Consider the following 24,827-nt stretch of genomic DNA (forward strand, 5'->3'; position numbering starts at 1 on the left):
AGTGCGCCGTGAATTCTACAATTACACAATGAGAACATTTCTCGAATTGTGAATCCGTAGATGCGAGTAATCAAAATTTTCGTCTCGAACCTCTCCCGACGCTCTTGATTTCCAGCATTCTTCGAGTAAATCGAGGAGACCACAGAGACTAACGGAGTTTTTCAGCTGGCTTGAAAGAATTTGACGGAAGAAGCCGTGTCGCTCTTCTTCGACGACGCACCCGACGACGAAGAGCGGCCAGGCGAGTAGCTCGAGAAGCCGAGCGTCGTTCTTTATATCAGCCAGGGCGCCGAGCGCGCGCCCGGCTTTCTGTTTGACCTCTGGCAGTCGCGGATACGCACCGGACACAATGACCTCCAGAAGAACAGATACGGCGCAGGCAAAGGTATGGTTGATAACGTGTATATCGTATTGGCGCTGAGCATTAGAATGCAGGTGTCTGATATTGTGCTGTTCGAGGTCTTCTTTGCTTTTTCTCAAGACCATCATGTTGCTGGCTATCCTCTTCTCAAGATCTACCTGGATCGTGTTTGCTTTGGAGGTCAACTCCCACAAGCTGAGCAGGCCTGCTGCTCTTGTTTTCTTCTTCCAGTCTCGCAATGAGTAAACGTCGAGAAGTACTTCGAATATCCAGTTGCTGCAGCCGCAAACAGTTTCGAGAGATAATCGTTGGCCGGTCGACGCGAACCACTCCTTGTAGTTGTTGGAAAGTCCTGGAGCACTATCTTGGTTGATTGCCGATAAAATATCAATACGTATTATTGAACCTATGAAGAAATCTCTTGATGACTCCTCGGGAGATTTGGAAGACACCAAGTTTGTGTCATGCCGTATCTGGGCAATCCAAGGGGCAATTAGCGACGTGCCCGTTCTCAGGTGGGAGGTCCAGTCGACTTTGCCACTGTGAAGAAGCTGTCCAGGGTGTGTCAGTTACTTGTATTACGATGATAGAAAAGCTTTCGAGGGACCTACACTGGAGGAGATGAGTAAAACAGTGCAAGCCAACATCGATATGTCATCGACAGCTTTGGGCGTTCTCAGGTTGCGATGAAACTCTTCCGTTGCCAAGTTGTATCTTCCGGCACGATCTTCGTACCGTAGTTTTGTGTAAGGGCCTTCTACCGCTCTTTGATTGCTCATGTGCGAGATGCTCAATGCGAGAGATGCCAGGTACAAGGGTCGTGACTTGGACATGAGCCATAAGAAGTACCCTTGGCTAAAACCACTCAGAGGTGTCGAACAGAACGGGAACTGCCAGTTGAAAACCTTCTCTATGCAGTAGGCTAGCAATATGGCGTCCTCCATGTCGGTGATGGGGAGCATGAATGAAGAAGTCCCGTGCGATGGGTACGCTGTGCTGATTTGACTCTCGGGCGGCGACAGGTAGGCGCCGCAAAGGTCGTCCGCAACACCCAGCCCAGCCGTACTTTGTTCCATGTGTAAGTTGGCTGTCAGGATGGATTCAAGCTCTGGTAGGTCGAAGTTTTGCTCAGAGAGAAAGTCTATGTCCTCGAGACTTGTCTGGAAATCGGCATCCCCCGAGTGAGGAAGAGTAACGGGATATCCGGGTAAAAACGTCATATCATCGAATATCCTTTGTGAATCGGAATCATCCGATGAAGCCAGAGTATCTGCGACCATTGTGCTTTGGCCATCCTCCTCAAGAACTTCTGCAGGCTGACTCCTTGCATGCTCATCCTGGGACCTGTCGCCAAATGTCTGTGTAGGAGAGCTGTGCTCATGGTCCATGAGTATGTTGTTCGAAGCATCGGGAGCTTCGGTTCGAATGGTGGAGCGTTCCGCGTGGGAGTTTGGGGGCTGCTTAGCTACCCAATCGTTTTGGGCTCGCGCCTGTTTGTGCCGTCGGTTCTTGGTCAGCTGTGCAAGCTTCTCCTTCATCTTTGCTGCTTGTGCCTTTTGTCGAGTACCACGGTCCATCCAGGTCGGTCTTGTACCAAATCCGTGGCAATCAAGTCCCAAGCACATGCATTCCGTACATATAGGTCGCCTTTCGTCACACTTCTTCTTCCGGAGCCTGCAAGACCAGCACCCATCTTGGCTACGAGTCTCGGTAGCCATTGGATCTTTACGGTTGATATCGGACAGAACGAATAGTCAAAATGGCCGTCAACAGTAAGTGTTTGTTCTTCGTGAGGCCTTCGGGTTCCGGGTAGTATACCTTAACGCCCAGCTCATGCTAACATCAAGAGAACAATCCGTGGAAAGCTAGTGTTACCCTCAGCCCACCCATAGCATACACCAATCGGGCATTATTTTCATCGCTTACTTTATCACAGTGGCAATCGGGTATTATTTTCATCGCTTACTTCATCATAGCGGCATAGAAGGATGGCAGCCTCCATGTAACTCCACGCAGTGAGCTTCCTCATACAAGGGACATTGCCGGAAGGAGTGATACCTACTATACTTATTGATACTATATCTGGAAAATGGCTCGGGGTAGGGTTGCCAAGAAAGAGATGAGGGTAGGGTTAGGACTGCTGAGCCATGGGTAGAGAGAATGTACCTAATATGAACTTGTTTAGCTTAGTAAAATCCACGGCCCGCGCCCCCACCCTCATCAAACAATTTCACTCCACTCTATTCCTTTTACAGAGATAATGCAGTGAGATTTTAGCCTCCTGTACTGGTAACTTACTTAGCAGCTGGTGCAACGGCGCTATTTACCCGCTCTTACTATGACGCCACCCCGCACTTCCTTTATTCGTGCGTTCTCTCTTCCACAAGATTGCGCAACGCGCGTTCGTCCGAAAAGGATTGCCAAGACCCGGCACACTCCCGCGAAGTAGAAAGATAAGGGTCCAACATACGAAAACAGACCCTTGTCTACTAAACTGTTTTGAGAGGGATATACAGGATTACAAGGAAGTTCCAAATACCCGTTTCACAAAGATCCCAGAGGCTCCCAACAACCCCCACATCATAGGCATACCGATTTTTCTCGTCAGATTGAATGGCAGGACCCACGGTGCTCCACCTGCGACAACACGACGCGACGGCCACATGTACCACGGAGAAGTTAGGGACATCCAAAATACAACCCAGCTGAGCCCTATAACCTTCTCCCAATTAGCAGTTTTCCTCTCCTTATCTGAGTTGTTAGCGTGAAGTTTGTTGTAAAGGGCCTGGACTCCATCTTCGAGCATTATGCCTAGAGCAAATGATGAGAAGTAGGGAATGGAACCAGACTCCACTGCCGATAGACCCATTATGTTGGCAGAAACAGCATGCAGGATGCCTGACAAAAGGAAAACGAGGAAGTTGTTGGTATAGCGATCCAAAAGGGAGGGAATCGGCAGTTTCAGGATCCTGCGGGTCAGAAGGTATGTGTTGGAAGTAAAAGGCCAGCGCAGTATTTGATGCCAGAACTTGCTATATTGGAGTAGGGGTTAGTCTCTTTGTGAATTACTCCGTAATTAGGCGTGCCGTCATGGACTCACCCCCAGAAATTACGCAGAGTGTAGGCCTCCCACATGCTCCCAAACAATGGCCGCCAGCTCCGAGGGCTGGCCAGGCCTGATCCCACAGATAGGATGGATAGGGCGCGCCAAGTCGAGTCGAGAAGCAAGCGGCTGACCACAAACCAGGAAACAAAGGGCGTGAACGCCCTGATGAACCATTGCTCTCCCGTCAAATCGGAATACTCGTACTCTATCCCGGGGCGGTAAAATTTGTCCGTATTCTCGCGTGGCTCGCGCATGGTGACCTCAAGCATGACATCGAGGAACAGGTATTGCCAGGCCAAGATGGACCCCTGGCGGATTAGGAACCTTGTACGGCTGCCGCCACCGTGGCCGAGCGAGGAGGGGTGTTGTGGGGTATTCTTGGTCTCCCATGCCGTCTCCACGCCCCGCAGACTAATGACCAGGCGGGCTCCGTGCACCAGCTTGCGCAAGAAGGGGGTCGTTTCCGACGAAGGACCGGGCGTTGTCCCCGCTTTTCCGCTGTGGCGTTGCAGGTCGCTCCAGGTTATGCCGCCATCCTGAAGGATGAGCAACAGGTTTGTGCAGTGCGCGACCACAAGGATTCCTTCGCAGGCCAAGAAGCTATTATGGAAGATGCTATTGGAGAGGCTCGGCGCCAGCTGGAATATCAGATAGGCAGAGAGGCTGATGAACACCAATCCAAGATATCGTAACCATGAGTATTTGGGTGTCGCGACAATCAAACCGGCAGGGATCAGTATTTGCATAGCGAACAGGAGAGCGACGTTGGCGAATGCCTGAATGGAGCTGCGAGATAATGCCATGTTGTCTATAAGGGGTATAGTAGGTAGCGATGGAACTCTAGGCATTGAAGATTCATGAAGTAATTGTACTACAACCCCAGTGGTCTTTAAGACAAGAAGATTTCTATCTTTAGGTCGATTCGACTTTCCATTGTTGTTTCTTGTTGACCAACCAGAGGACAGTGTATCTGTTACACAAAGTATGGTGCAATAGCAAGGACGTGATAGCTCGGATATGATTGCCATGGTTTGAGAGCATGACGTAATAGTTATAATTTTCACAGTCAAATATTATTCCAGCTTCTCATACTGATGGGATTGCAAAAGTTACGACGGTACTTCTTCTTTTCTCTTGATTTCTCGTTCTGGTGACCTCCAAAGTCTAAACCATGCCATCGTGGGCTATCACAGGCGCTTCCCGCGGCATCGGGGTACGTTTTTATAAACATCAACGTATCATGGAACACGATTACTGATAATTCATCTGCTGTAGCTTGAATATGCTAAACAGCTTGTGTGTAGCCCACAGTATCTTTCTTTTTCCACCTGTTTCCCAGGGGTAGTGTCAAACTGACACCATTATGCTATATTAGTCTGCAGATGGGGGCAACCAGGTTTTCGCCCTTATCAGGAGCCAGCCAAGCGCGGAACTTAGCAAACTTGATTCTGAGAGAGGCAATCTTCACGTAATCAAGGCCGACGTCACTGATGCTCAAAGTCTCTCTGAGGCGGCTACCAAGGTGGGACAGTTGACTGAGAACAAGCTAGACGTGTTCATCAGCAATGCATGCCATCCTGGACTTGACTTGAGGTTTTACCCAACCTCAGCATTGTGAGGGCAATCCTACTCTGGGAAAGGCTGAGACAATGCATGACTGACCAGTTTACGATGTGTAGTTTGGGAAAAGAGAAGGAGCTCAAGAACGAGATCGATGCTCCTGTGCGTCTCCTTCTCACTCTACCACTCCCACCACCCCGACTCTTCTTCTTCTTTAAGTGAGATGGGTGACTGTGCTGATATGGGCAGTAGATGAGCGTCAACCTGATCGGGGCTATAAATTCCATCAATCGTTTTCTTCCCCTGGTTCGCAAAGGCGAACTGAAGAAGATCATTTACATCACCTCTCCGACGGGTGATGCTGAATTTACCCGCAAGTGTGGCGTCACCGTCACCATTGGATACACGGTCACCAAGGCTGCTATGAACCTTGTCATGTCAAAGTACGCTGCCGAGCTCAAGGGAGAAGGGATCAAGACTCTGGCACTCAGCCCGGGATGGGTTGACACAGATGGAAGTAAGCAGCTTCCCGCAAATTTGTCTCTTGATGGTTCCGTCGAGGCTAACCACAGACCATATGCGATGTATAGCCCGAGATATGGCCCCGACCCCAGAGGTGTTAGAAATGGCGCTACACATGTTCCAGAAGGTGAATCCGGATCTCACTAGGTTGTTGACTCCGGAAGAATCGGTGAGAATGCAACTTGATGTTATCAATAATCTGACGGCAGAGCAAAGTGGCTTAGCACTGTCCCATCATGGGGACCACAATTGGATGTGAAACGAAGGAGTGGTTCTAGTAGAAGCAAATATAGATCTAAAACATTCTTTACCACCTCTAAGCCTGAATCTTGATATCTTCTCACCACTCTTGTATCTTCCCAGATATGATCCCGTCTTGAACGTTGCCCTGCATTAGTAAAACAAATTGGAACCGACTATGTCATTCGAGATATGAGAGTCTCAGGCGTAAGACTTCTCTTTGATTTTCTGTACCAATGGCTGCACCGATGTCGACTTTTCCAACTCAACCTTGGACCAACAAGTGATACCCGCTAGCGAGGCTGCGGGACCAAGAAGCACTGTTTTTATGAGTACGACTGCCCAGGTAATGACCAGAGGAACCTCGGTAGCGGATATCCGTCGCAGCTCCCATGTCATGTACATACACCACGCGACAGTAAGGCTAGTCAAAGATACAAGGGCCCTCCCAAGTGGTGGCGAAAGCAGGCTAACAATGCCCTCGTTGAAGAGAGCAGCACTGTAGCTCCCAATTAGGGTGATGTGCACAGCGCTGGAAACGACAGCAATGGAGGTAAAGAACCGTCGCTGGTAGGGGACGTCGACGCTGGTGAAGACAACTTCCACGCCTTGAGGAACGGCTTTTATTGCCCCAAGGAATTTGCTGCTCATGTATACCAGTATCGGGAAAGTGTATTGAGCGACAGGCCACCAGTCGAACAGCCTCTTATCGGTGATTCCCAGGGCGGTGAGAATAATTGGGATACTGTAGACCATTACCAAGCATGGCAGTAGAGACTTTGCTGCTCCGAGATCTGTCATGAACTGTGGAGTGTAGTAGTGTACGGCATGTTGGCTCGATATTACATGAAAACACAGATAGACGGGTAAAGTCTTTTCCCACCCCCAGTAGTTTGAGGCTAGAATCCATGGAAGAGAGCTAAAGTAAAGGTCAGCCAGCAACAAAATCAACAGAGGTTGGGTAAAAAGTACCTGCTCATTGGTGACACTAGCAACGATGCCTTATAAGACTCGACGACCCAAAGCCCACTGATAGATACTGCCATCATACAAACGTATATCTGGAATACTGGAGAGAACTCGAGGACGCTGCTGCTCGAAGTTGGAAGAAACCTGTGAGCCGACAATGGAAAGCATGCAGCGAGTATCAAGAAGCTTATCCACGAGATTGTGGCCAGGGGCGACCGTGGATTTGGCTTCGCTTGCATATCTGGTGAAAATGGGCACATGCCTGCCTTGGGCGGCGGCAGATGCTCCATGCAGCGAGCTGGCGTGAAGGAGACAGCCAGCTGAGGTAAAAAGGCCACCACGAATGGAAGTCGAGGAATGACATGCAGAGCCATGAATTTCATGACTGGGTTGTCGAAGGACTCCATCCGCTGCACCAGATTGGCGTCCTCTCGCAGTGCTGTCGTCCTAACAAACCTCTCCTTCTGAAACTCGGTCAATGCTTGGTTGAAACGGAGTGTATCGTGTAGAGTGTCGTTTTCTCGGAGTTTCCATAGCATGTCTGCCACCATAGCGCTCTCCTCTACGGCCGAGTTCGCTCCTTGGCCAGCTACGGGGTGCAGCTTCCGGAAGGCGTCGCCGATGAGGAGAATGTTCTTATAGAAGCACTTTTCTAGAACAAATTCCTGCAATGGGATGATGGTAGAATAGGTAGATTTCTTGTGCAGCCCTCCCAGAGTCAGGCCGTGCCCTATGTTATCGTCTGCATACTTGTCTAGCAGAGCCTGCTTCGTGTCAGAGGAGAGCTTGGGGACGATCCCTTTGATCGGCTCCTCGTTCTTGACGCATAGCCACCAGTAGAACTCTCCGGAGCGTTCCATACCTTCTGAGAAGAAGTAGGACCGTAGATGGTTGTACGCTCGCGCATTTCCGCCTCGGGGCAGTCCTGGATCATGAGATATGCCAATCACAGCTGTGTACAGGGACACAATGCCTACATGATGTGGTTAGACTATCTTCAAGACCAATGCGAAGGGTCTCGGTCTGCATACCCGTCTTGTCCTGCTTGGGGATGTAGCCAGGTTTCTCTATATCAGCATGACGCCAGAGCTCACTCCTCACGCCACTCCTAACACCGTCTGCACCAATGACTAAATCTGCGGTGTATATTGAGCCATCTTTGGTCTCTACTCGTGCCCTTTCTCCAGGTTGGCCGACGCTGATCCGGGTCACTTCTTTTTGTAGGTGAATGTTGGACTTTTGCTTGATCTTGTCAAATAGGATGCGGAGACAGTCGTGACGCGACAGGAAGTGGATTTTGTAGCCAAAGCTATATGTGATAGCAGAAAAATATCAGCAGGTTGCTTCTGGCATGAGAGTAGAGACATAGCGAATAAGGACCTGGTACATACAGCTTCTCCAGCCACTCTCCCATGTGCGGATTGAAAATGACGGTTTGCCCCTTTGGGGAAAGCGCCACGCCAGAATTCACAGGAGATGCATACTCGCACATAGAATCCCAAACACCTATCTGGTCTAGTATGCGCGCCCCGTTGGGAGTGATACCCACTCCTGCTCCCAGTTTGGGGGCGACGTTGGGATGCTTCTCAAGCAATTCGTATTCAAATCCATATAACTCGAGCATTATTGCTAGCGTCAGCCCTGCGACCCCTCCACCCACAATTAGCACCTTGAAGGGAGGCGCCATGTTTTTCGCCGTTTCTGTCTATGTTGCGTAGCAATTAGAATTCGAAATCTTTCATGAACTAGATTAAGCAATGTTATTCCTTATCATGTTCAATATCTTGGGAAGTTAATAAAGGGTTGAGTGTGGTAAGCACCTTCAGGCAATGTGTGCGTAGGACAGTATGCAGAGCCACAGGCATCTCGTAACGGATTGCCTGAATTTAACATTCCGCTCTACCTCGCTCACCCCTCTACCTTCAATCGATAGACACCGCACCATCTAATGCTAAAAGGTAATTCATAAGCTGTACTTATTCAAAAAGATTAATTGTTATTTTAGTTCTTCCAAGAACTCGATTGAAATCGTTGATGATATCAATATTTGCGAATGTCAAGAAGGCGAATATTTCTTCATTCATTCCGAGAAAGCCATTTCCCTCAAACATTTAACATTTTGTAATTTCTGACTTTAACGAAAACGTATCGACGGAGTAGCTAGGTCGGTGATACTTGAATATATCCTATCATATCTCTTCCAAGAATTCATAGTTTTAGTTGGCAGTGCATGAAGACCAAACCGCTAAGGCTAAGAGAAAAGATCTCCAAACAGCATGATGTGTCACAACCCCGCAGATACCCACGAATAAATCACCGGCTCAAACGCGATATATATTACATCGTCGACAATACCTAGCATGCCAAGGATACTTAGTCACTTTACCTTTCCATCGCTTACTTACTAGACATCGAAAATACCATCTGGGGTTCCAAGCACCATAACATCAATTCCTCCACTAACATGAACACCATCGACTCCTACCTCCACTATAATACGAGTCGATGAGGGAGACCGTGTTTGTCGAATGAGATCGAGTGGCGGTTGAGGGGGCGTTGAATGGGTATGGGCCAGGGACGAGGAGGGGACGATGCGGATTCCGGTGTCATCACGAGTCAAAAAGCAGTACCGTGATTTGTAAACGAGTGGGCGACGAGAAGTGTGGAGTTGACTAGGAATGAAGCTTCTCATCGTTATATGCAACGCCAAATGTGTTATCATCATCGTTATATGTCTTCGTACTTTGAGATATACAGCGATCAAACTAAGGTTATTGAACTATTAAGTTTAAGTATAAGATACCTCGGTTCAGGTTGAGTACTTGAACGTAAAACTGCTCGTCTCAACGATATCCCAATCCTCCACATTATTCTCATTCCCAAAAATATGCAGTGCCATAACTTTCATACGGTACGTTCCTTCTTCTAGGACTGTCCCGTCGGCCAACAGCCCGTTGAAGTACGCACGTGTCTCCCCCCTCGGGATGTACGTTAGCGGGAATCCAGCCAACGGTCCGAGTGTCTTGTTGCCTTGCAGCACGTCTAAACGTAGCAAAGGCGAGCCAACTGAAGGAAACATGTACACGTTGGGCGAGTTGTAGTAGTCACCTCGGTCGGTCCAGGGCGGATTCTGGGGATCAGGGCGTGGGATAGTGTAAGAGGCATTTGCAGGTGCCGATGCGTATCCTTCTGCGAGGTAGGCGGTTTCAGGCGGGAAAACAGTGGCCTTGCGCATGCTGCCTACGACGCCGAGGTACGGGAGGTGAAGTTTGTTGCCGATAGCGATGAAGCCACTGTAGACGGGCAGCAAAGTCGCGTTGACGCCTCCAGGTGGCGTGATGTCGACGGTCACCTTGACGGACTGGCCAGCGGGAACAGTGATGCGGTCGGATGAGAAGGAAACAGTGGCCCATGCGTTTACGATGGAGTTGGAAATCAAGCCTGGGCGGAAGAAGAAGCCCTTTGGATCCATTGTGTTTATTGTGACAGCTTTGCGATGGCTCAACTCGAGAACCTCGTCTGCAGTGCCGGTGTTGATGACGCTGAAGGTGTGAGTGCCGACGAAGTGCTCCGTATCGTTGAGTGCTATGCTGTCGATGTCGATCTCGAGAGTAGTGTGTGCAGCATCCCAGGCTTGTACAAGCCCAGCGCCTTGTTGTGGGACAGGAGCAAGGATGTCGGGATGGACAGTGTTGTCATGGTACCATGCAAGTGGCTTTGAGGTGTGCATCAAGAGTCTGCGAAGGCGCTTCGGTTCCAGCTTGCCGTATACCTCACCGAGCAGTGCGTAAACGCCTGCGACTAGAGGAGCTGACATACTGGTGCCAGTCATGACACGATAGCTACCCAGGGCAGTTGGAAATGTGCTCAGAATATTCTCTCCGGGTGATACAACCTCTGGATTCATGCTGAGCTCCCAGGTCGGGCCCCAGCTTGTCAGACTATCTGCGACGTACCCACCACTCTCATTATTCTCAAGATCCTCGAGGTATATCTGGGATCCGTTGGACGGGATAGTTACGGAGACGGTAGCACCTTGTGAAAGAAGGGAAAGCCACTCTTCGGCAGCATACGGGGCGACCCTGATGACGCCCTGAATGCCATCAGCGTATACAAATGGCTCGTCGCGCATCGTCAGGTTGGAGTGCTCATAGTACGCCATGAAGCGCCCGCCCTTTGCAGCGATATTAGCACCCTGGTCTTGCGGGTAACATTGCGTCGCGCGAGCATCCTTGAATTTCAAAAGGACGATGTGTTGGCTCAGATCTGGTGTATCATCGGGCAGCGGTTTGCAGGCGTCGTCGGCATTGGCAGCAGACCAAAGCTGGAGTGTCGCACCGGCGGCGAGTTCTGGCACACCCCGCAAGAAACCAAAATCGTGCGTACTGTTGCCAGTAGTATTGTCGTTCGTCTTGTAGGACCCTCGCTCGAGAAATGAGGGGGTTTTTGTATTGGATACCGCTCCCGTGCCTGTGGCGCTGAAGCCCGTTGCTGGCGTGGAGCCGTAAAATATACCCTGCCCACCCTCGTTGCCTGCAGACACCACAACAGGGATACCGGAATCGACAATGCGCGAAATGATGACGGCACGTACATCTTGTGCCCAGCCCGAGGTATCGCCGTTGGAGTAGGAGATGATGTTGGCTCCATCTTCCACGGCACGGGCGAATGCGAGGACCTCGATCTCGTTTATCGACGTAGCTGAACATCCCCACATTCGGTATGCTCCCAGCCTTACACCAGGGGCAGAGCCAGTAAAGCCATATTCGTTGCCCTTGAGCTGAGCGGCGATAGTGCCGGCAACGTGCGTGCCATGTCCGACGCAGTTGTCCATGGGATCGTCGTCTGGCACTGGCTCGTTTTTGCCAGGGGTGTAGTTGTCGCCTACGAAATCGTACCCAACTTCGACCAAACAGCCTTTTCCAAAACAGCCGCCCAGGGCGACATGTGTGTAGTCGACGCCGCTGTCAACAATTGAGATGAGGAAGCCTTTGCCTGTCAAACCCTCTGCGTGCAGCTTGTCAACCTGGGTCATGACATGGGTGGAAAAAGTATCGTGGGATGCCTCCTGCCGCTTGATGCGTTGCGGCTGAGCAGGTAGGGCAACACTCTTTTCGGGCGAACGGGTCGTGATGCGGATTGGCCATATGTTCTCTACTTGTGGCAGGCCCTTCATCCGATGCATCAAGTCCCCACCGTTGGAATCCGAGCCGGCGCTTGAGCTCAGGTTCTTGAGCTGGAATGAGACACCGTTGAAGAATCGGAAGCTGAGGTCCTTGCGAGGCTCGACTTCCACCCCGACTGCCGCAAGAGAGGCGTAGAAGCTTTCCGGTGTCTCGCTGTCATTTGCAAACTCGACAATGTAGGAACCAGGCAAAATGCCGCTGGCGACGGGCGTGTCGTTTGCCGCTCGTTGCACAATGGCATTGGTCGGGAGGCGGGCATGTACCGATGTTGAGATGGCGACTGGCGCACCCAGCACAAGGGCCGCAATGGCACAATGTAATTTGCCCATCTCTGAGAACGTGGATGAAGGTCAAGGCATACTCGGATGCATCTTGTATTTGTACGTATAAACACCAAGCCCGTAGCGGGGACACGGCTGCCGGACAAGCGGTATAGATGCGACGAGAATCATGCTCACTTCGTATAACTAGGGGCCCTGGTACGGCGAGGTTCCCTTATGTGCTCCGTGGGTGTGGAGAGATAGGAACACTAGCATGGAGATCGCGGGTCGTGTCCACTTTTCATTATTGATTACCATCCTCCTTCCCCTTCCGGGCCTTTGGTCGGATAAAATTAACGCTGCATCCGCCAACTTGTTAATATCCATGGTGAGGTGACTTGCTAAATTTACGTTTTGACATGGCACCATATGATACCGTGAGATGCCCATCTATCCACATGTGGATGTATATTGCATGCGCATGTCGTATTCTGGATACGACTGTTCATCATGCGACCTCGTGAAGGTACACGACCAAGTCAAGTGACCATTTATTGCCAAGCATGTACAACGATGTTAACGTTTAGTGGTGCTCGAAATAAAGTTGTCGGCTAACAATTATATCCTCGTATGGTCTTGCGCTAGCGGACGACTCGGTATAATGGGCAACTGTCTAGTTGGTAGTTGTGATTGCACTCACATCAGGCACTTCTTGAATCGATCGTTGTGTAGATACCGTGTCGCGAGAATCTTCCATAATTAACTAGAGATCAAGGTTGATATTGACCATATAGAATTTGGTTAACTTTAAGAGGGACTAGTATATATCACATGCGGTTTTTGTAGTGCCTCAATGGGTATAGCGATGTGGAACTACATTCTCCATACGAGAGGGCAGTATTTTTCAACAATTAAAAATAACCTCGGGCTGAATGTATATCTCCTATGAAATAATGGTGATTTTAGTACAAAGTGTATAGTAAGATTGATCGCGGATATCTCATGGAGATCCAGCTTTCTGCTATTCGCGCTAAGCTACATTGGGTAGGCACCGCCACACCGGTGGTACCTCGGGTAGTACTGAAGGCTGCACCTTCTACAGTCCCTCACCATAGACTTCATATACAAACAAAATATTTTACATTAGACCTGTTTGGTTCCTAGAAACTACACTTTGCCTTATGGCCACACTTTGTGTGGACCTGCTCTCTACCTCTACGTCCAGCCCACGCTCTCTATGCTCGTTCTTCTTCATCATCATCATTGCAACGAAGCAGCGCCATTGTATCAAAAGGAAATCATCAGCCGTAGATGTTGCTACTTAAAGATTGTATGAAGGAGACAGATAAGAGATATAATGCATAATGTCTAATTTCAATTTCTATTGCGCAGCTGTGTGCTTTAGCCGACACGCCGACCAAGCTCATCTATCCCAAATTTCAGGCTCGCTCAACGAGTAGCTTACTCTTCTCCGCCAAATTGCAGGCCAGCTGCGTCATTGGAATATTTTGCATAATGTCGAAAACGGAGCACTCAACAGCCATCTCGCGGGCGATCCAGTTCCTCACCTCGACAGCCACAAGACTATCAACACCATACGCGCTCAGCGGCTTACCCGCATCAATGTCCTCCTCGGGTGTCATCATCAAACTTGCTAGTCTCTGCACCATAGCTTTTGTGATAATCTGAACAGCTTCTTCGCTGATGGTGCCACATCGGATCAACTCTTCACGCAGCGAGACAACTTGCCCCTTGTTGGCCGAAGTTCCAGCGGCGAGGTTTCGCAGAGCACCGAATCGAGCATCGCATATCCAGTACCATGCATCGTCATGCTCATTGAACGGCAGACCGCACATGACCTGGCCCGGGTGCTTGGAAGGGCCTTCGATGGCTGTTGCTAGCAGTCCATGCAAGTCGGACGTTTGCATGACCTTGAGTCCCATTGCTTTGACGTGGTCGACATATTCATCATGTTCAGCAACAAATCCCACCGACAAGAGGTATCCTATATCGATGGTCGTGGCAGGGAGTCCCAGACCTCGCCTGAATGTGGCAAACTCGTCCTGGAAGTTATTACCGCACCCATAGTTACCCTGTCCGCGATGGCCCATGACGCCAGCCAATGAGGACAACATTACGAAGAAGTCCATATCGCGCGGCAGAAGTTCGTGTAGGTTCCAAGTACCGTGAACCTTGGGGCCGACTGTTGTGCGGACGTTATCGGCGGTCATCTTGTCAAAGAGGGTGTCTTGCAACACCATGGCGCCAGTTGCACATCCCTTGATGGGTGGCAATCCCTTAGCCTTCAAGTCATTGAGGACTCTTTGCAAAGCTGCTTTGTTGGCAACGTCACAATCATAGGCCAAGATGTTGGCGTTGTACGTATTCCTAAGCTGCGAGGCGAAGGCTTGATTGTCCGCCCCACTGGCTGCAGAGCGAGAAAGGAAAACCAGATGCTGTGCGCCCTTTTCAGCCAGCCAGCGTGCAATCTCACGCGTGATGCCGCCTAAGCCGGCAATGATGTAGGTACTAGCAGAGTGTATGCGAATGCGTGGGATGCGTGGCACGGCACGAACGACATCTGCCTTGTCGACACGAACAACAACCTTGCCCATGTGCTTTCCTGCCTGCATGTGGCGGAAAGCTTTCTCCACCTCAGACATGGTGAAGATCTGGAGCGGCGAAATAGGCTTAATGGACCTCTCTTGAATCAGCTTCGCCGTGTCATTCCATAGCGCAATTGCTCGAGGCGTTGGATTGTTCTCAAACTCGAGAAGGTTTACACCAATATAGCTCTTGTTGTCCAAGAGTGGCTTCATGTCAAGTCCGGTGTTGGCGAACAAGTCTGCCTTTCCAATCTCCAGAAATCGACCGAAGTTTGCCAGGCAGTCAGTCCACGACAGGCGCAGGGCTTCGCCGGCCAATGAATTCAGTACCAAGTCAACGCCGCGACCATTCGTAGCACGCAATACTGCTTTGACGAAGCTGGTATCGCGACTGCTGAAAATGTGGTCTTCGGGGATGCCATACTGTTCCATGAGGAGTTGTTTCTTGCTGTCCGCGCCGACTGTTGCAAAGACCTCAGCACCCTTGGCTTGTGCAATCATGATGGCTGCTTGTCCAACACCGCCAGCAGCAGCATGGATCAAAATTGTCTCACCAGCCACAATACCACCCGCAGTAACCAACGAGTAATAGGCTGTCAAGAAAATGAGAGGCATCGACGCGGCTTCCTCGAAGCTCATGCCAGAGGGTACGGGAATCGCGCCCTTGGCAGGGAAGCGGACGTAGGTGGCAAAGGTATCGCACGATGCTGTCATGACCTTATCTCCTACCTTGAGATCTGTGATAGCCGATCCGACACGAGTGACGACTCCCGAAGCGTCGACGCCCAGTTTGTTCTCGGCCAGGTTACCCAGCGCAACGAGCACATCCTTGAAGTTTAGGCCGACTGCCTTCACCTCGATCTCGATCCAATCATCGGGCAGAGGCGTGTGATACGTCTCATCTTCTTCCCACTGGAATGTGTCAAGCAGCCCAGGTGTCTTGATAGTCAATTTGAGGGGGCGACCGCATCCCATGAAAGAAACCATCTCGGGATCTCCCTTTGCTTCGTATTTGCGCAGTGATGCATCCATTTCCAGTGTTCGCTCCACACGGGGAATAAAGACAGTTTCACCGCGTGCAGCGAACTCACCCTCCGTACCGTCGCTTCGGACATGTGCCTCGGCAACCTTCAGTGTAGTCCGAGATGCCTTTTCAAAGTCGATAGTTGAGGGCGCCTCTAGATCGAGACATGCAAGGCTTACACCGGCATTCTCGTTGCGGATAGCCCTCGCTAGTCCGACCATGAGGCTGTTAAGAGGGTGCGTGGTATCGAGAGCACCGCCACCAGTGATCCAAAGGGCTCCCTCAGAGGAAAGAATAACCTCACGAACTCTTTCCCAGTCGTCGTCTGTGAGATTGGCTAGTACAGGATTCTCCCACTCCGCAAGGCAGAGGCAGTACTTCCCAGCTACGCTTGTCTTCGTAACAATTTCCCACTGAGCAATGTCAACTTCATGACCAGACGAAGTGAACGCCTCTTTCATATGGTTGGCAAGCTTTTGAGATACTTCGGTGCCAGTGATGATCATAAGGCAAGGAGGCAGAGATGCGACTGAAGTTTCCGGCTTTGTTGAAATGATCAGCGAAACAGGTTCTTTGGAAGTATCTCTATCGCCGCGAACATCAACATCGACACCGGAGAATCCAGCCGATTTCAATGCGACGTTCCATTCTTCGGCATCGAGGAGCGGACCTCCCTTCCGACCATCGGCTTCTCCTAACCACCATCCAGGCAAAGGACCCATGATGAAGCCCGAGAAGATGCGCTTGATGGTTACCTCGGACAAGACGAGATGACCTCCAGGCTTCAGGAGCGACTTGCAGTGTTCCAACGTTTCTTGAATGCTCTTGGTTGCGTGAAGCACATTGGCACATACGATAAGGTCGAACGACTCAGTGCTGAATCCTTGCTCTGTCGGTGGGTTTTCAATGTTGAGTGTACCAAACTGCATGATGGAAGCGTCTTTATCGAATCGGTCGGCTGCTTTGGCAAGGAACCCGGGAGAGATGTCGGTGAAGTAATACTGGGCTGCTTTGGAGCTGCCGTCAGGATTGCGCAGACGTTCCAAGACATGATACGTGGTACCGCCTGTTCCCGCACCGATTTCCAAGATGCGCAGTCCAGGTCGCTTATCAGCTAGCAGGCCAACGTATTCAGCAACATTGGTGTTGAAGCTTGTGCCGAATGCACCCCGGTAGAAGGCGTAGAGGAGATCACCTTCAGTCATGCATTGCAAAGCTTCGACCTCGTGTGTGAAGATGCGAGAAAGGTTTTGTCCGATGCGGTCCACCATTTGCACCGTGATATCGCCACTCTCTGATCTTCCGATGCGCTCGCGGGCCCGTTGCATCTCACCTTCGACGTCTGCAGGTAGCGGAGGGAATTGCTTAACCTGGTCATGCATCCAATCCACGTACAGCTTCCAAAAGCCATCTTGTGGCTCGTGTGCTTTGCCCTGTTCACTCTCAAACCAATCGAGGACGCGGTAGATGTATACCAGGCAAATGAATTCTAGAAGATCGAGCACCGAATCATCGTCCTTGCTCTTCAAAGTTCGCTTGTAGATTGTTCCTTTGATTTGTGATGGAGTCAGCAAGTCAGCATCCATATGCCAGTTCTGTGCAAAGCATGATGCGCGTGTTTCCAGTCGCTTCGACATATCTTCGGTGGAGCCAACAGATGCGAGTACTAAACCCTCCATGACGATGATAGGCTCCACCATGCTTGATTCGGATATGATGATGTCGGCAGTCCATGTCGTATAGCTTAGCTTCTTTGCTGTTGAACAACCGTGAAGCTCGGTACCCGCCACCTTCGGAGTGTTGGCTGAAATGAAAATGCGATCAAAGGACCTCGGCACTACTGCTTCTCTGAGTGCTTGCTCCTTTCCAGAGATGCTTGGAAACAGTAAGTGAAGCACTGAGTCCAGCGTGGCGGGATGAATGACATGAGGGAACTCGTAGCCCTTGGGCATGACTGCCTTGGTATCAGGCACTTTGATGACTCCATAACTGGCATTCAGGCCAGCATAAAGCTCGGTCATGTTGCGGAAAGTTGGACCGTACTGCATACCGATCGTCTCGACTGTATCGTAAAGGAAGCTTCTCGCTGGCTTCTGGCACGCCTTTCGGGCTTCAACCATCGACGTCATATAGCGCACGTTCTCAAGAGTCAGCTCGCTCTCCATCGCAGTAGAGAAAGCCTTGTAGGTGATTGAGATCAGACCTCGTGCATGAGCACTCCAGGAAAACATTTCTTCGTTCCACGAAGAGATTGTGAATTCGTAAAGTGTAGATGATGGCGCTGCCCGTGTTCCTGTACGGCGATTGTGCAGCTGTGTCATGACTTCAATACCCATCTCTGTGTCCGGCACACGAAGAGCAGTATCGATACTGACGTCGCGCAATTCGAAGCCATGTACCTCATCAACAGCAGTTTCTTGGGCTATTTGGTACGCAGCCTCAATAGCCATCACGAGCATACCTGCACCAGGGTAGAGGATGTCGCCCTGGACTTTGTGCTCACGAATCCATGGGTTTTCGTTGCATCGCAAGAAGTTGCGCCATGTGTGTTCGGGCGTTCCGGGAAGTCGATAACCTAGGAGGTCGGTGCGTGGCTTTTCACGAAGGCGATACTGTCGGCTTAGATGTGATTCATTCCAGTATGGCTTATGGTTCCAAGCATAAGGAGGCAGATCAACTAGCATGTTGGCATCTTCGAGTCGTACACCATTGATCTTGTTCAGATCGACGGGGTATCCTTGTGACCACAAATGGCCCATGGCTTCCAGCGCAGTGGTAGCGCCATTAAAATTGCGGCGGAGGATATTTGTGTAGGTAAGATCTGTGGCAATCTTCTCACTGCCGGAAATATCCAGCAAGTAGCTGCGCAATGCTGAGTGCGGGCCCAGCTCGACGAAGACGTTGGCGAAGGCTTTGCGCGATTTACTCTCAAGTGGATGGTTCAGTAGACACTTTGTGGCCGTGACGAAATCGACAGGAGATACTAGGTTGTCAACCCAGTAAGATGGTTTCATCATTTCGGGTGTAACAAGTGTGCCTGAGACTGAAGAGAACATAGGAATAGTTGATGTCGAGCCGTGCGCAATGCCCTCTAAAGCTCTTTCATATACCTCGCGTGCTGCTTCCATATGGAACGAATGGTACGCAATATCTATAGGTAGCCGGGTGCATGGTATTTGCGCGTCTTTCAGTATGCTTTGTAGCTCGCTGATGGCTGAAGCATCGCCGGTGATGGTGCAGGCTTTGGTAGAGTTGAAGCATCCAACAACCGCTCTACCGTTTTTCAGGCCATCAATGTAGGTTTGTACGCTCTCGGCGCTGGCAGAGACTGCCAACATACCGCCGTTGGTGGGCACAGTTTTACTGACTTGGCCTCTCAGCCACGCAATCTTGATCGCAGCCTCTTGATCGATGAAGCCAGCGGCATATGCAGCAGCGATCTCGCCACTCGAATGACCTACAACTGCAATGGGATTTACTCCAAAATCTCTCAACAAGTCTACTAGTGCAACCTGGATAGCGGTACATGCTGGCTGGCTGTAGTCAGTCTCCCGCAACTTGCACTCAGCCTCCGTCCGGCTCAGTTCCTCATTGAGGCTCCATGGGCAACCAAAGGATTTGAGTAGGGTCTCAGATCTCTGCATACTTTCAAAATATGCTGGATGAATTGATAGCCCTTTGCCCATTGCATGCCACTGTGCGCCTTGACCAGTGAACACAAAGGAAATGCGTGGGATTGCAGAACTGGAAGAGCGAACCACGGGTGCAAGGCTGGATAACCTCTCATTCAATTCGGAGACCTTCGATGAGACGGCATATGATTTCCATGGAAGTAGACTTCGTTTGGCGCTTAGTGTAAATGCTAAGTCGCTAAGAAATGTGGGAGTAGCAGCAGTCTTCGCGGAGAGATAATGTTGCAACCGCTCGACATTACGCCGCACCCCCTCTTGGTCGTTGGCAGAAATTATAAATAGCTTTGGTGTAGGTGGTAGGTCGTGCAAGATTTCGCTGGATATATCACTTGCAGCATCGCTCGAGCCGCCACTTGAATTCTCGTCGGCGATTGAACTTGACGATCTACTGGAGGTGCCATCGGAGTAGCTTTCGCTCATAGTGATATAAGGATGCGGTGCTGTTGCATGCCGACCCTTCAGACCATGACGTGACAAGAACGATGCTGCGTCCTCAAGAATGACGTGAGCGTTGGCGCCGCCAAAACCAAAGCTATTGATACTCGCACGACGTGGTCCATCAGATGGCCACGGTGTAAGCTTCAATGGTATTTCGACATTTTCCGGTAGATTGATCTCAGGATTTAGCTTTTCAAACCTGTTCACGGTCAGTATACGAGAGTGGAAAACCATATCAGCCTACTCACCAAAGATTTTGAGGTATGAGACCTCGCTCTACGGCTAGTGCAGCTTTTATGACACCAGCTACACCAGCTGCACCCTCAAGATGGCCGATGTTTGTCTTTACGGATCCAACATAAAGACTTGATTTGCGGCCTTTGACTGATCCGACGGTCTTTAAGATAGCCTTGGCTTCCAATGGGTCACCTGCCATCGTTCCGGTTCCATGAGCTTCGACATAGCCTGTCTCTGCTGGATCTACCCCAGCCATTTGATACGCCCTGCGGATCAAGTCTTGTTGCGCTTCACTGTTAGGTAGTGAGATTCCAGGCGTATGGCCATCTTCGTTAGTGGCTGTAGCCAGGACGACCGCTCGGATAGTATCGCCATCGCGTAGAGCTGTATCTAGAGGCTGTATATCACGTGACATTAGTCTTGGTCTTCATACTACAACAGGTCTCGCCCTGGGGATTTCAGACCTTCAATATTGTCACACCAAAGCCTTCTCCACGGGCAAAGCCGTCTGCATTTGCATCCCACATCTTACTCTTTCCTTCAGGCGACAGAATCTTGGCTGCTCCTAAAAGAATAGACATATCAGGCCCAAACATAAGATTGGCTCCGCCGACAACACTCATCTCGGCCTCTCCTGTACGAAGACTTTGACATGCTAAGTGAAATGCAGTGAGACTGGATGAGCAAGCCGTATCAACTGTGAGGGAAGGCCCTCTCAAATTGTAGAACCACGACAACCTATTAGAAGCCAAAGATGATGACATGCCAGTTGCATGGTAGATTGAAGGGCCCTCATTGTCGCGAGCTTGCAAATTCGGAAAATCAGCTGTGAAAGTTCCGATGTAGCACGAAGTCTGAGTTCCAGACACCTGGTCTAGACTCAGGCCTGCATTTTCGAAGCCTTCATAGGTGGCTTCCAGGAGGATGCGATGTGTCGGATCCATGGCTTTGGCCTCTTTTGGTGTGATACTGAAGAAGGGTGCATCAAATGATTTGAAGTCTTGTTGTATAAAGTGAGCATGTCTGTTGTAAAATAGAGTCAGTTAATACTGTATATCGTTGAGGAATACAGCTGAGAAACCTTTGTTGGATGCTGCCTAACCGCTCTGAGTCAGGGTGATAGAATGCATCGACGTTGTAACGATCTTTTGGGATCTCAGTTCGTGCACTGCAGCCCTCAACGAGCATACGATAGAAAGCCTCGGGGTCCCGAGCATCACCAGGACCCCTAAAGGCAATTCCGATAATGGCAATTGGCCTGTTCATTTCGATGATTATAATAAATGAAGAAGTTGCGGCTTGCTTAACAAAAAGCAATTCGTGTTGTACGAGGCCACTTGGAGAAGTAATGTTTGAGAAGAATCTGATGTTTGCAATTGAATATAGTGGAGTTGCTTTAAATATAATTATCAGGTCTTCAATCCATGTTCATCCAACTGAGTTCACGTGTTGCCTAGTGTCAATCGGCTGCCGTGCCAACTAAACCGTTATTTCATGAATATTTCAAGAGCAGATGGTGTCGGTGAACTGAATACACTGAAACTATCCAATACGATCTCATGGTTTGAGCACGCAGGATAGCATGGGTGTCGGGCTATATGTCCGTATGGATCACGTTCTCCGCATTCACAGAACCCGTACAAAGTGGGTTCTCCGGTTATAGAGCTGGAGCTTTCATATGAGTTTCCTTTTTCGAACTACTCCACATTGCCACATCGATAGTCGGCTACTGCGAGTCATGGTATCAGACTTGCGTGGTTTTGGAGTGTGTACCAATTTTGCAACTCACGAATACGAATCCCTTAAGCCAATGATAAGAGGAGTGATTCTGGAACTGTATTTTCCTATTGAAACATAGAATTACTGAATTTGACTCCCATTGGATGTACTATACTGCCAGTCAAAGACAGTCTCGGGACGGCCTTTCCCGACGATGAAGCGATAAAGACCGTATCAGAACATTAGTGTCATAAATGTTACCTCCGTCACCCCCACCCTGAACAAGGTTATCTCAGACCACTGAAGGCCCTTATTTCGGAGAATTCTCAAAATCGGCTGCATGAATCGCACACATCTGACCCTTGCTCCCGGGGCCGAGTTCATAATCAGGTAAGGGCACATTTGTAGCTTCTAAGCAAATCAAACTTGACATGAATCGCTGCGTTACACCAATTTCAATTGACACTATAGCCGCAATCAGCTCGTAGATATTTGAATTGAACCGAGCTGCTGGTAGTATCTTATAAGTCACTATACGTATGTTGGGAGCTTTACTTTTCCTTCCAGATGCGATCATATCTCTATCGTATCAGATTTCGAGACGGTGATTTCCGACAGAAATGGCGCGGCGTAAGATCAAATATGATATTTCTACTGTCAACAAACTGCCATTGTCTTCTCTGAGTATTCTGGATTACCCATGTTGTAAACTTCATACTCTGTGATAGCAACAGTACGAAACCCGGATACTCATCATGCATCAATAATTGGTTGATACCATCTAAACTGGTTGTCTGGATCATACCTTTGTTTGAGTGACCTGAGTCTCTCCAGCCTCCAGGGCTCATAGCCATATAGTGCCTCTAGAGGATCTTTCATGGTGGCCGTGCTGTTCCCATAGTTAACATATTGCTGCAAGCGGCCGTACCCAGACGTGTCTATGAAGCGTTGTTTCCAGTGGTCAAGATGGCTTTCGAAAGCTGGCCGATCCTCTACCCGTGCTGGTGTAGCGTTTAACATCCTGATATCTCATGTTAGCCATCTGTTTGACTACAAATGAAAGCAGTCGACTTACAGGAAGTGGTTTGATCCTCCACGCCAAGGGAACGCTGTCGCATCATGAGATATCTCTCGCACACGCTGGTCTGGCAAACATTCGAACATTGCGCTAAACCAGCCCCGTCCTTCCCACTGTTCGCTCATGGCTTTAACACTCTCAAAAAACTCGCGTGTGGTCTTCAGGTCAAATGACTTCACACAAGCTGCGCCCATCATCTTGTTAGGGGCCAAAAGCCAAACTTCCGTCTTGCAGTAAAGTTTGTTCATCTCCTTGTACGTGGAGAATGGCAATTCCGGCCAGGGCACAGATTTTGGCCCACTGTGGAGAACAGGGTCCAAGTTCTCGAAGAGTTTCGTGTAAGTGTCTGCGCTTGTCAATGGTCCAGACCATACCAAATTAACAAGGATGATGTGCTGCCAAATCTTAGCAAGACCCTTAAATGTGAGAGATCAGACTAAATACCTTGCGACCATCACTCTGTCGTAGCCATAAAATAAAGATTGCCAATTCAGCAGGCATGATCTCAGATACACTATTTAGTGTTCGGAACACTTCATCACACTGATCTAGGGTGTACTCAAAGTCCCATGTGTGATGTATGCCTCCGTGTGCTTGTGGGTAGGCTTGAAACGTAGCCTCGAGTGCGATTCCAAAGTTGTGGCCTGCTCCTCTGATACCCCAGAACAAATCTGGATGCGAAGTTTCTGAAGCTATTACCACACTGCCGTCGGCGAGTACAAGTTTGCAAGAGACCATGTTGTCATGTAGAAAGCCGTACTTGCCCTGCAAACGTCCTAGACCGGCACCAAAGGCTACACCGATCACACCAGTAGTAGGACATGACCCGACATCTTTACATGCTGTCAGTCATGATTCCAAACCTAAATGGCTTACCGTACTTACTCACTTCCATACCCAAACTATGCAGGTATCTTACAAACTCATCCGTTATTGCGCCTCCCTCGATAGTGACGTGTCGCTTCTCCGCGTTCCATTGCATCTGGTTGAGTGGTCGCATATTTATGCATATCCCGTTTTTGAAATTCCTCATAGTACTGGTGACAGCATGATGGCCGCCTCGAGGTGTGAATGGAATATTCTTTTCTCGAGCGTACTTGACAGCCTCGACCACGTCATCTTGACAACCTGGATCGACAATGGCGAGGTATGTAGGACGCGAATACTGAGTGAAACGCAAATTAGCATTTTCAAACTGCGATGTATCTGCATCGAACGGCAGGTATATTTCTGCTTTGCTTGAGAGCCTCTGCTGAAGCTCTAAACGGATGGACTCGCCTAATGAGGTAAGGGTTTTGTTCTCGTATTCGCTATCCATCTTCGATGTGGTATCACAGACTTCTGAACGAATCCGTCGATGACTTGTAAGTTAACAAACACAAAGTGAGAATACTGATTGTTGGTAATCGTACAATGACTATGTTGACGAAGAAGGTATCCGGAGAATCTGATTTACATCGTATGACCATGATCGGTTGCAGAAACAAGGAATGGATGTAGACATCCGATCTCAACATGCTAAAACTACTGTGTAGGACGTGGTTTGCATGGATAGGCAAAAACCCTGCGAATTGCTTGCTGGGGTCTCCGCATCGAATCCTCAAACAACTAGCAACAATAAGGGCCGTTTTCACAACGTGGTGGTATCGCTGTATTACCGCTTGAGGTATTGATTGACTATCTTCATGCGGGTCATTTTGGTAATACTGCACTGATTTCCTACCACGTGGTTAAAGCTCACAAGTACGATTGGGTTGCCAATCGAATTATTCGACTAAACCGCCCCCACATTCTTATTGCGGACTAAAACTGGACTACACAGAACCCAT

The 24,827-nt window shown here is 49.6% G+C and overlaps 7 protein-coding genes across 7 annotated transcripts; 1 reads left to right on the top strand and 6 right to left on the bottom strand.

Moving 5' to 3' along the window:
- Positions 1-21: 21 nt before the first annotated feature.
- Positions 22-2,079, bottom strand: COCCADRAFT_26111 (uncharacterized protein; the record flags this gene model as incomplete). Its single annotated transcript, XM_007713907.1, has 2 exons — positions 22-912; positions 973-2,079. 2 exons carry the CDS (start codon positions 2,077-2,079, stop codon positions 22-24), a joined length of 1,998 nt encoding a protein of 665 aa, XP_007712097.1.
- An 800-nt stretch (positions 2,080-2,879) lies between these two features.
- On the bottom strand, positions 2,880-4,270 carry COCCADRAFT_95682 (uncharacterized protein; the record flags this gene model as incomplete). Its single annotated transcript, XM_007713917.1, has 2 exons — positions 2,880-3,393; positions 3,462-4,270. 2 exons carry the CDS (start codon positions 4,268-4,270, stop codon positions 2,880-2,882), a joined length of 1,323 nt encoding a protein of 440 aa, XP_007712107.1.
- A 368-nt stretch (positions 4,271-4,638) lies between these two features.
- COCCADRAFT_95690 (uncharacterized protein) lies at positions 4,639-5,808 on the top strand (the record flags this gene model as incomplete). Its single annotated transcript, XM_007713918.1, has 6 exons — positions 4,639-4,680; positions 4,743-4,763; positions 4,843-5,081; positions 5,147-5,189; positions 5,280-5,544; positions 5,618-5,808. The coding sequence occupies 6 exons, from the start codon at positions 4,639-4,641 to the stop codon at positions 5,806-5,808; spliced, it is 801 nt and encodes a 266-aa protein (XP_007712108.1).
- Positions 5,809-6,054: 246 nt separating this feature from the next.
- On the bottom strand, positions 6,055-8,445 carry COCCADRAFT_26114 (uncharacterized protein; the record flags this gene model as incomplete). The annotated part of the gene is made up of 6 exons (XM_007713908.1): positions 6,055-6,213; positions 6,264-6,593; positions 6,636-6,708; positions 6,762-7,731; positions 7,790-8,067; positions 8,150-8,445. The coding sequence occupies 6 exons, from the start codon at positions 8,443-8,445 to the stop codon at positions 6,055-6,057; spliced, it is 2,106 nt and encodes a 701-aa protein (XP_007712098.1).
- A 1,122-nt stretch (positions 8,446-9,567) lies between these two features.
- On the bottom strand, positions 9,568-12,273 carry COCCADRAFT_95623 (uncharacterized protein; the record flags this gene model as incomplete). Its single annotated transcript, XM_007713919.1, has 1 exon — positions 9,568-12,273. One exon carries the CDS (start codon positions 12,271-12,273, stop codon positions 9,568-9,570), a length of 2,706 nt encoding a protein of 901 aa, XP_007712109.1.
- Positions 12,274-13,643: 1,370 nt separating this feature from the next.
- Positions 13,644-21,467, bottom strand: COCCADRAFT_95711 (uncharacterized protein; the record flags this gene model as incomplete). Its single annotated transcript, XM_007713920.1, has 4 exons — positions 13,644-20,163; positions 20,213-20,598; positions 20,666-21,224; positions 21,283-21,467. 4 exons carry the CDS (start codon positions 21,465-21,467, stop codon positions 13,644-13,646), a joined length of 7,650 nt encoding a protein of 2,549 aa, XP_007712110.1.
- A 1,206-nt stretch (positions 21,468-22,673) lies between these two features.
- COCCADRAFT_95625 (uncharacterized protein) lies at positions 22,674-24,316 on the bottom strand (the record flags this gene model as incomplete). Its single annotated transcript, XM_007713921.1, has 4 exons — positions 22,674-22,941; positions 22,996-23,393; positions 23,443-23,831; positions 23,884-24,316. 4 exons carry the CDS (start codon positions 24,314-24,316, stop codon positions 22,674-22,676), a joined length of 1,488 nt encoding a protein of 495 aa, XP_007712111.1.
- Positions 24,317-24,827: the final 511 nt, after the last annotated feature.

The sequence above is a fragment of the Bipolaris zeicola genome (genome assembly GCF_000523435.1).
Source record: "Bipolaris zeicola 26-R-13 unplaced genomic scaffold scaffold_70, whole genome shotgun sequence".
In the NCBI taxonomy this organism is placed as follows: Eukaryota; Fungi; Ascomycota; class Dothideomycetes; order Pleosporales; family Pleosporaceae; genus Bipolaris; species Bipolaris zeicola.